This window comes from Garra rufa, chromosome 25 (assembly GCF_049309525.1).
Source record: "Garra rufa chromosome 25, GarRuf1.0, whole genome shotgun sequence".
In the NCBI taxonomy this organism is placed as follows: Eukaryota; Metazoa; Chordata; class Actinopteri; order Cypriniformes; family Cyprinidae; genus Garra; species Garra rufa.
Genome location: NC_133385.1, coordinates 23,609,632 through 23,621,203, shown reverse-complemented (window position 1 = coordinate 23,621,203; position 11,572 = coordinate 23,609,632). Strand labels below are relative to the sequence as shown.

General features: G+C 37.4%; 1 protein-coding gene across 1 annotated transcript; it reads left to right on the top strand.

Moving 5' to 3' along the window:
- Positions 1–310: 310 nt before the first annotated feature.
- LOC141301620 (solute carrier family 41 member 2-like) lies at positions 311–7,845 on the top strand. Its single transcript, XM_073831818.1, has 10 exons — positions 311–784; positions 865–972; positions 2,119–2,190; positions 2,263–2,407; positions 3,531–3,677; positions 4,478–4,625; positions 4,732–4,811; positions 5,372–5,503; positions 7,100–7,248; positions 7,337–7,845. The coding sequence occupies exons 1-10, from the start codon at positions 449–451 to the stop codon at positions 7,496–7,498; spliced, it is 1,479 nt and encodes a 492-aa protein (XP_073687919.1). The 5' UTR covers positions 311–448; the 3' UTR covers positions 7,499–7,845.
- The last annotated feature ends 3,727 nt before the right edge of the window (positions 7,846–11,572 follow it).

Sequence of the window (11,572 nt, the reverse complement as noted above, 5' to 3'; positions counted from 1 at the left end):
AAAGGATAAATAAAAACCTTTAATTTTGAACCTAAAGCTTACTATTTCAAACAATTTACTATTTCAGTTTTAGTAATTTTGTGTGTAAAAATGTTTTTGTCATTTTTATTTAACTTTTTGTATGTCTATCTATATAGTGTTTTTATACTTTTTATTCCAGTTATAGTTATTGTAGTACATGAAGTGAAACTTATGAAAAATGAAAAGTGTTTGGTTGATAACTAGCTGAAATAAATACGTTTAAGTTGATAATTTTTGTATTATTATTCTTGATTTCCTGGCTAAAGTGTTTCATGTTTTTCAGGTGAGATTTCAAGCAGCTATATCATCAAACTCACTTAAATCATCTAAAATTCATCTATACGCACATTATTTATTTGCAACAAACAACTTTTGGTACCTTAAATTCAAACTCAAGACTGTATAATATATTTTTTGATACGGTTGTATGATGACAATGGGATCCGTCAGTGAAGAAAATCAGAAAGAGTGTCAGCTAACCTCAGCTCACCTGTTATCCGGAGAAAATGGGCATCAGTTTACCCCAGAGAACAGAAGACCCGACAGAACATCAAGCTACAGCAGTAAAGAGTTTTCCGAATCGGATCCCTTACTTCCAAATGAGTTTTACAGGACAGCGTTGGCCTCTGGGACCGCATCACAAATTCATGGCCAGGAGATGCCGAGCGAGTCTGTCCGAGCTATGGTGCTACAGATTTTGTTTCCATTCCTTCTAGCAGGTTTTGGGACAGTTCTGGCAGGGATGTTGCTGGACATAGTGCAGGTGAGTAGGGAGATGATGATCATAATTTGGATTTTGATTAAGCTGACTGTAAATGGATGCTATTTCTGTTGATAAATCAGCACTGGGACGTTTTCCGTAATGTGAGCAAAATCTTCATCCTTGTCCCACCTCTACTGGGCTTAAAGGGGAACCTAGAGATGACACTGGCATCAAGACTCTCCACCGCTGTAAGATTACTATGTTATCTACTTACCTATAAAACCCTACTGAACCAGCATTTATTTTCAGGCTGGTTTATGTCAGTCTTATGGCAGTCCCAAAGCAATATATATATATGTCAAAAGTTTACGTACACCTTGCAGAATCTGCAAAATGTTCATTGCCAAAATAAAAGGGATCATACAAAATGCATGTTCAATGCATTTGAACCCTTTCCAACAATGACTATGATTTTGAGATCCATCTTTTCACACTGAGGACAACTGAGGGACTCATATACAACTATTACAGAAGGTTCAAATGCTTCAGAAGGAAACATAATGCATTAAGAAAAAATGTTTTGAATTTGAAGATCAGGGTCAATTTAAATTATTTTGTCTTCTGGGAAACATGTAAGTATATTCTGTAGCTTCTGAAGTGCAGTACTTAATAAAAAATAATATGATATTTAGGCAAAATAAGAAAAATGCACATTTTCATTCTGCTCAAAAGTTTTCACCCCCCGGCTCTTAATGTATCATGTTTCCTTCTGAAGCATCAGTAAGCGTTTGAACCTTCTGTAATAGTTGCATATGAGTCCCTCAGTTGTCCTCAGTGTGAAAAGATGAATCTCAAAATCATACAGTCATTGTTGGAAAGGGTTCAAATACACAAAAATGCTGAAAAAAAAAAAAAAACAGAATTTGTGGGACCTGAAGAATTTTTCTGAATAACAGCGGGCAGTTCAACTGTTCAGGACAAACAAGGGACTCATGAACAACTATCACTAAACAGAACTTGATTAATCAGTTGAATTATTTATAAAATAAAGCAATAAAAACTGTTTTATAGAAAATACCCATTTTTCAAGTTTTGCTCAAAAAACTGAATCTGTTGCTGTTTGCTCTATTTTGAAAAATCTTATACAATATTCAATATTCCATCCCACTATATGATTTACTTCTGCTGTATTGCATCTGTGTTCTTTCCACTTCATCACATGTTGTTTGTCATGGTGAGGAACTTCACACCCTACAGTGAAGAAAACAACCCTCAGGGTTATACTTAAATGTTGCGGTTTGAACAAAATCAAAAGGTTTATTGAATTTAATGCCTTACATTGCCTAAAGTAAATGAATAAACAGTCATTCAACAACACTTGAATATCTGTGCAGGTGAATGTTGGCAGAATTAACTCTTCAAGCGAGAAGTGGAACCTGATAATCGGAAATCTCGCCCTCAAACAGGTTAATCCAGCTCATTTGATGCTTCCTTAGTAAAATTCTCTTCTCTTCATTAAACTCCATTTGTCTCTTCAGGTACAAGCTACAGTTTTGGGCTTCCTGGCTGCTCTGGTAGCCTCGGCTCTTGGATGGATCCTGGAGAAAGAGCTTATCGTAAACCATGTAGCTCTGCTTTGCTGTTGCAGTGTGGTGACAGCCTTCACAGCCTCACTCCTACAGGGTTTGCTTCCAGCTTTTGTTTCTGACCAATTTTTCTGCTTAAAATAGACCGTCTATAATCTTTAAATGCTTCATGGGTATCAGATAAGCAGGACATCATCTTTGCGGTGAGGATCATGAGGTTATTCTCACTTTAGTAACTCATGGCTTGTGATCTTGGCCATGCAAACCCATTTTCCATACAGGCCCTGAATATAGACCCAACACCCTCAGGCCACATAACTCACATTATCAGCATTTAGCATGAATAGAGAATAAAAAATGACCCGATAATTGACTCACCCACATGTCATCCAAGATTTTCATGTCTTTCTTAATTCAGTCTAAAATAAATTAAAAATAAAGGTTTTTGAGGAAAACATTTCAGGATTTTTCTCCATATAGTGGGCTTTAATGAGGATTAATGGGTTGAAGGTCGAAATTGCAGTTTCAGCGCAGCTTCAAAGGGCTCTACAGGATCCCAGCCAAGGAATAAGGGTCTTATCTAGCGAAACAATCAGTCATTTTCTAAAAAACAACATTTTATATACTTCTTAACCACAAATGCTCATCTTGCAGTAAATCTGCGATGTGTGTCACATAATTACATTGGAAAGGTCATGCGCATTTAGTTCTTCGTCTGTGTACTTTGGTTCAGAAAGTTAAGGTAGGGCGAAAAAATCACAGGCCCATTGACTTTCTTTGCACGTTCTCTTTGTAAACACTGGGTCGCCTATGTCACGCATGACCTTTCCAACATGATTTCGTAATGCGTGAATTTCAGCTAGTGCAAGATGAGCATTTGTCGTGTGTAGAGCTCTTTAAAGCAGCACTGAAACTGCAGTTTGAACCTTCAACCCGTTGATCCCCATTGAAGTCCACTATATGGAGAAAAATCCTGGTATGTTTTCCCCGAAAACCTTAATTTTTTTTTTTTTAGCTGAAGAAAGAAAGACATCTTGGAGGACATAGGAGGTGAGTAAATTATCAGGAAATTTTCATTCTGGACGTGAACTAATAAGTGAAAAAAGTATTAATTTCTTTCAAAAGCCAATTAAATAGTAATGTACATGTAAAAATGAAATTCTCCTTTCATACAGCATGTATAAATGCTGAATGGATTTGATATATGCAAATCTTTCTAGGCATCGTAATGGTTGGTGTGATTTTTGGATCCAAGAAAGTGGGCGTGAACCCTGACAACATAGCCACGCCCATCGCTGCCAGTTTAGGTGACATCATCACACTTGGACTGCTCGCCGTCATCAGTCAAGGCTTCTTTTACTGCATAGGTGAGAATAGAAGACCTGTAACTGTTCAAAGTCTAGTTTGTTGTTCCACCTAAGAGGTGTGTGTTTTTTTACTGTCTTTAAAGGCATAGTTCACCCAAAAATGAAAATTCCAAACCCTTAAGACCTTTGTTCATCTTCAGAACACAAATTAAGATTTTTTTTGATGAAATCCGAGAGCTTTTGTGCTACACTTGTGAACGCACATCAAAGACTGACACAGAACACTCTTAAAAATAAAAAAATGTTTTTGCAGCGATGCCATAGAAGAACCATTTTTGGTTCCCCAAAGAACCTTTCAGTAAACAGTTCTTAAAAGAACCATTTTGAAGAAAAATGTTTAAAATCTAAAGAACCTTTTTTGACTATAAAGAACCTTTTCTGCATTTGTAAGGTTCCAGATGTTCAAGGTTCTTCATGGAACCATCAGTGGCAATAAAGAACCTTTATTTTTAAGAGTGAAGAGAAGAAATTGTTGAGTAAAGTTATTTTATTTATTTTTTTGCACACCAAAAGTATTTTCTTAGCTTTATAACATTACGGTTGAACCACTGATGTCATATGGACTATTTTAACAATGTCCTTACTACCTTTTTGGGCCTTGAACGTGGTAGTTGCGTTGCTGTCTATGCAGGGTCAGAAAGCTCTCGGATTTCATCAAAAATATCTTATTTTGTGTTTTGAAGATGAAGGTCTTACAGGTTTGCAACGACTTGAGGGTAAGTAATTAATGACAGAATTGTAATTTTTGGGTGAACTAACCCTTTAATACCCTATTATGCTGTAACTCTCTCTGTTTGTAGAACCATACCCTTATATCACCTACCTGGTGTGTGTTGTTTTCCTGTGCTTGACGCCGGTGTGGGTAATTCTTTCATTTCGACATACTGAAAGCCAAAAACTGCTGTTGTCCAGCTGGGAGCCAATAATAACCGCAATGGTGATCAGCAGGTAAATGTTCCCCACTTGGTCGAGCATGTACCTTTTTGTGATGGTGCAACTGTACCAATTATATTGGTACAACCAGCTTATGTTGGTTTTTGTTTCATATCTCCAGTCTTGGAGGACTAATTCTGGACCGTGCCATTACAGATCCAAAGCTTGAAGGAGTTGTTCTCTTCAGTCCAGTTATAAATGGTGGGTCAGACTGAAGCAGATGCACTATGTTATGATCAACCGACTGTTTCAAATTTTATACATACCTTTCAATTTCAACCTCCTTAAAGGGACAATTCACCAAAAAATAAAAATTCTGTCATTAATTATTCACTCTCACGTCGTTCCAAACCTATAAGACCTTCGTTCATCTTTGGAACACAAATTAAGATATTTTTGATGAAATCCGAAAGCTTGCATAGACAGCAACACAACTACCACATTCAAGGCCCACAAAGGTAGAAAGGACATCATTAAAATAGTCCATGAGACATCAGTGGATCAACTTTAATTTTATGAAAGTGTTCTTGTAGCTTTATAACATTACAGTTGAACCACGGATGTCACATGGACTATTTTATCGATATCCTTACTACCTTTCTGGGCTTTGAGCATGGTTCTCGAACAGATGGTTCTCGAATTTCAACGAAAATATCTTAATTTGTCTTTGAAGATGACTGAAGGTCTTGCAGGTTTGGAACGACATGAGGGTAAGTAATTAATGACTGAATTTTCATTTTGGGGTGAACTATCCTTTTAAGGTGTTGGTGGTAATCTGGTTTCCATCCAGGCTAGTCGTATAGCCACGTATCTTCATTTTCACTGTCCACTGGGTGAACTTCCAGACAACTCTAAAGGATGTTACTGCCCCTGTCGCAGCTTTTGCACAACAGGTAACAGATTTCCATCAATGTTTATTAATCAAGGCTTAATTCTGGCAGAGTTTAGCTTAAACCTTGATCAAACTCACCTGCCTACCCTTTATTTTTGCACATTTTTTATGTTGCAGCCTTATGCTAAACTGCTTTAAATTACTTTTCTTCACATCAATCTACACTCCATACACCATAATGACAAAGCACGAAACAGGTTTGTAACAACTTAATAAAAATAAGTTGAAATAAAAAAAATGATATGATTCCATTGCATAAGTATTCATACATAGCTCAGGAGCATTCATATTGCTTCTAGATGTTACTAAACTTCGGGTGGAGTTAAACTGTGGCAAATAAATTTGAATGAGTACGATTTGGAAAGGCACACACCTCTCAGAAAAGGTCTAACAGCTGAAAATGCATATCAGAGCAAAAACCAAGCCCTGAGGTCAAAATAACTGCCTGTAGAGCTCAGAAACAGCATTGCATCAAGGCAGAGATTTGGGGAAGAGTTCTGAAAAATTCTGCTGCATTGAAGGCTCACAGAAGCATGTAGTCTCCATTTTCCATAATGGAAGAAGCTTGGAACAACTAGGACTCTTCCTAGAGCTGGCCTCCTGGCCAAACTGAGCAATTGATGGAGAAGGGCTTTGGTTATACTTGTTAAAAAGAAGCTGATGGTCATTCTTGTTAAGCTCCATGATCATATGTGGAGATAGGAGAAACTTACAGAAGGACAAACATCACTGCAACACTCCACCAATCTGGGCTTTATGGCGGTGTGGCCAAACACTTGGGAATTGCAAAAAAGCACCTAAAGGACCCTCAGACTGTGGGAAACAACATTCTCTGGTCTGATGAACCTCAATTCCAAGCATCATGTTTGAAGGAAACCAAGCATTGCTCATCACCTGCAGAGTACTATCCCAACAGTAAAGGGTTGTGGTAGCAGCCTCATGCTGTGGGACTGTTTTTCAGTGTCAGGGACTGGGGGACTCATCAGAGTAGAAGAAAAGCTCAGTGCACCAAAACATTAAGATAGTCTTAATGAAACCCCAGTCCAGAGCATTCAGAACCTCAGACTGGACAGAAGGTTCATTTTCCAACATGACAATGACCCTAAACACACAGCAAGAGTGGCTTATAGACAACTCTGTGAATGTCCTTGAGTGGCCCAGCCACAGCCTTGTCTTGAACACAATCAAACATTTCTGGAGAAACCTGAAAATGTCAGCCAGACCCCATCCAAGCTGACAGAGCTTGAGAGGTGAAGAGATGAGGTGAAGAATGGCAGATAATTGCCAAATGCAGGTGTGCAAATCTTGTCGCATCATACCCAAAAAGACTTGAGGCTGTAAAGGTGCTTCAGCGAAGTACTGCGTTAAGGGTATGAACACTTATGCAATGTACTTATTTCAGTTTTATTTTTAAGAAATTTGCAAAGTTGTCAGAAATCTGTTTTTTGCTTTGTCATTACGGTGTATGGAGTGTAAACTGATGTGGGGGAAAAAGTCATTAAAACCGTTTACCATAAGGCTGCAACATAATTAAAAACATAATAAAATTTCTGGTTTCAGAATGAAGACAAAAAACACTTTTCATTACTTCTAACAGGACCGAATGGAAAATCAGCGCAGGTGCTGCTCACGATGGCCATCCCAGGTCATCTGATCTTCATCTACACTATTTACCTAATACAAGGCAGTCTGGATCCACCCACTGCATTCTTCATTTTCTTCTATTTGGTAGCTGCTTTAACACAGGCAGGTCAAAGAGATATAATGGCATGTTTATTATTGAGGAGAGGAGAGGAGAGGTGTGGTATTTTATTCTGATTCTTCTTCCATTCAGGTTTTTCTTCTGCTGGGCTTCGCTGATGTTTTGGTTCACTGCTTGTGGAAGTGCAGCAGGGATCCTGATAGCTTCTCCATCCCGTATCTGACTGCTCTGGGCGATCTTTTGGGCACAGGCTTTTTGACACTGTGTTTTCTTCTTATGTCACTGGTGACATAAATGTTCAAATGACATTGTCGGATTTCATTAAACATCTGTCTGATTTCTCTGCACAGTTCAGCCAGTTGAATATTACTTGAAATATCAACTTAAACATACGTGCCAGTCAAATCACTGTGTGCAATTTAATGAGTCGCACATCCTGCCTCATGTGACAATAGAACAATAGCACAAAGAACTGCTGTTATCTGTTTCCATATGTTAAATGTATGCCTGATTTGCACGCATCTTTCTGCATCAGTATCCTTTATTTTGTACAGTTTAGTTCTGCATTTCCCATTTGGTTCTAATAAAAATATGTTAATTATGTTTTTATGGTTCAGAAATGTGCATTAAGTATTTGCAATAGTCAGCCTAATACAATTTAACATGCATGTGGATTCATTTTCAGGATGTATACTACCAGTCAAAAGTTTTGAACAGTATGATTTTTAATGTTTATTTTAAAGGTCTCTTCTGCTCACCAAGCCTGCATTTATTTGATCTAATTTTGAAAGATTTTTACTATTTAGAATAACTGTTTTCTATTTGAATGTATTTTAAAATAAGCAGATTTTTTTTTTGCATCATTACTCCAGTCACATGATCCTTCAGTAATCATTCTAATATTCTGATTTGCTGCTCAAAAAACATTTATTATTATTATGTGGAAAACAGCTGAGTAGAATTTTTTCAAGTTTCAGAAAACCAGCTTTTATATGAAATAGAAATCTTGTAACATTATAATTGTCATTATCATCATCACTTTAGATCAATTTAAAGCATCTTTGTTAAATAAAAGCATTAATTTCTTTAACAAAAAAAATAAAAAATAAATACAAATTAGACTGACTCTATGCTTTTGAATGGTATAGTGTACAATGTTACAAAAGCTTTTTATTTCAATACCTGCAATAGTTTATCTTTTGTTGTAAAAAACAAACTATCAATACTTCAAAAATGGATCAGTGGTAATGTAAGAGAAAAATTCACTGAAGTTTGTAAAGATTTGTACGAATAATTTGCACAGAAATCATCTGAAATATCCTTGAAAAGTCCTTGGTTACAACTTACATTACATTTACAATATTTAGTATCCACAGTTTAATAAATTCCTTATTACAAATAATTTGTTTTTTTGAGACCTTTACTATTATCATTGAGATATGCATGCCATTATAAATGGACAACATTCATTTATTATTTTTATTTGTTCGTTTTTCTGGGAAAACTTGAGCAAAATATTATTATAGTAAAATGGTTTAGGTTTATTTTAATCTTTGTTCATATATTTATTTTTCCCATTTGGGAAAACTCAGACAACTCTTATTTTATTCAGTAGTCAAATATTTCTGAATAATGTACAGTCAAGCCCGAAATTATTCATAACCCTGGCAAATTCTGACTTAAAGTTACATTTATTTAACCAGCAAGTTTTTTTGACCGGAAATGACACAGGCTTCTCCCAAAAGATAAAAAGACGATGTACAAGAGGCATCATTGTGGAAAAAAATATTTCTCAGCTTTTATTTACATTTGAACAAAAAGTGGCATGTCCAAAATGATTCATACCCTTTGCAAACTGTCACAGTCAAATCCAAAGTTCTATACCATTCCAAATAGTCCAAGCTGTTCTAAAGCATCCTAATTACCCTGATTCATTGGGAACAGCTGTTTTAATCAACTCAACAGGTGAAAAACAGAAGCTCTCTGCTGTTGGTTTGTGGACAGACATGGCTAAGACAAAGGAGCTCACTGAGGACCTGCGGCTGCGCATTGTGGCTGCTCATAAGTCAAGGGCTATAAGACCATCTCTAAATGTTTTGAAGTTCCAGTGGCTACAGTGCAAAGTATTATTAAAAAATACAAGACGTTCCGCACTGTGAAAAATCTCAGAGGATGTGGTCGAAAGCCAGAAGTGGCACCTGTGCTGGCCAGGAGGATAGTGAGAGAGGTAAAGAAGAATCCAAGGATCACCACCAAGGCCATCCTGATGAATCTGGGCTCTGCTGGTGGCAACATCTCAAGGCAGACAGTCCAACGGACACTGAACACCGCTGGGTTCCACGGACGCAGACCAAGGAGGACACCACTTCTCCAGATAAGACACACAAAAGCCCGCTTGGCCTTTGCAAATGCTCATCTGGACAAAGAAGAAGACTTCTGGTCTTCTGTTTTATGGTCAGATGAAACAAAAATTTAATTGTTTGGCCACAATGATGTAGCCTTCATTTGGCGTAAAAACGGAGAAGCCTTCAGTCCTAAGAACACCATCCTCACTGTCAAACATGGTGGTGGGAAGCTAATGTTTTGGGGTGTTTTTTAGCCAGTGGACCAGGGAACCTAATCACAGTAAACAGCACCATGAAAAAGGAGCAATACATCAAAATTCTCAACAACAACATCAGGCAGTCTGCAGAGAAACTTGTCCTTGGGCACCAGTGAACATTTCAGCATGACAACGACCCAAAACACACAGCAAAAGTGGTGAAGAAATGGTTAGCAGACAAAAACATTAACATTTTGCAGTGGCCCAGCCAGAGTCCTGACTTAAATCCAATTGAGAATCTGTGGAGGGAGCTAAAGATCAGGGTGATGGCAAGGAGACCCTCCAACCTGAAAGAGTTGGAGCTCATTGCTAAAGATGAATGGGCAAAAATACCAGTGGAGACATGCAAAAAGCTGGTCAGCAATTATAGGAAGCATTTGATTGCTGTAATAGCCAATAAAGGCTTTTCTATTGATTATTAAGAAGGGTGTGAATAATTTTGGACATGACACTTTTTGTTCAAGTGTAAATAAAAGATGAGTAATAATTTTTTAAGTCAGAATTTGCCAGGGGTATGAATAATTTCAGGCTTGACTGTATATTGGGAGAATATTCATAATTAATATATTCCATTATTTTCATTATTTTTTTCTGGGAAAACTATGGGAGACAACTTCTATTTAATTCAGTGATCAAATATTTCTAAATAATTTATATTATAATTTATTAATATTCGTTCTGGTGAGAGATGCAAAGGTGGAACCAAACTGTGGGCCAGATTATCACTGTTTTAAATGGTCATATATTTTATGATGAAGTCTTAGTCTTGGAAAACAATAAAACAAACAAAAATCATCTGTAAACACACACACACACACACACACACACACACACACACACACACACACACACACACACACACACACACACACACACACCACACACACACACAAATAAAAGTATCCATGAGATACATAAACTCAATCATCTTCACAAATATTAATTATGTACCCTAGCAAAAATAATAGTAACCACTTTTTATAACATTTCATAAGGGAAGCTAACGTTTGAGCTAATCAGGTCACAGACTTAGATGCTTCTCAAAACAAACGCTAAGGATTTCAGAGCAGTACCAGTACAAAACACTACCAACAGAAGGCGTATTTCGACAACATTGCTTTTTTATTTTAAAACAGAAGTGTTATAGCGCCACCTAGTGTCCGACTGAGACTCGTCCTTCAGGACTGTTCAGCCCTGCGCAGGGACTGGCTCTCCCGCAGCCATTTTCTGTCCAACCAAACGGCCGAACTGAGACGAGAACCAACCAGGGCTTCATCGCAGGTTAGTGTGCGGCTCCGGCCAATGATTGCTAACCCATATTTCGTTACATCGAATGGAAATCTCCGCGCGCGAGGGTTTTATTATTAGTTGGCGGGGAGAATGAGAAACTAAGCGCGCTTTATGAAAAGCATCCTGCTGTTGAAGGAATAATTGTTAAAAGCTCGTCACCGTGCGCGGCCCCTTTGTTTACTACCAATTTGAGCGGATTCTCGGCTGCTTTAGCCCGCCTGCCTTGTTCCCTGCCCTCCTCTGCTGTTTAATATGTCCATCAATTATAATAGCTCACTCGACCAATTTATCTGAATTATTCAGTTGGGAAATGTGGTTTGTGTTTATTTAGTGCGTGTAACCACCTATGTTTGCTAGCACCGATGAGCTCTTTAGCCAAATATAAAATACACCAATCTGGTATCAGAATGATGATTTAATGTCCTGTTATTTTTAATTCGCTTTTTATTTATTCAATTTCATATTTGGACTACACT

What these genes read in the sequence shown, in the direction of transcription:
- LOC141301620 (XM_073831818.1), top strand. Translation starts at nt 449, where the DNA reads ATGATGACAATGGGATCCGTCAGTGAAGAAAATCAGAAAGAGTGTCAG. An exon ending in CATCAAGACTCTCCACCGCT is followed by an intron (nt 973 to 2,118) that starts GTAAGATTACTA and finishes ATATCTGTGCAG; the next exon opens with GTGAATGTTGGCAGAATTAA. An exon ending in ACCGCAATGGTGATCAGCAG is followed by an intron (nt 4,626 to 4,731) that starts GTAAATGTTCCC and finishes TCATATCTCCAG; the next exon opens with TCTTGGAGGACTAATTCTGG.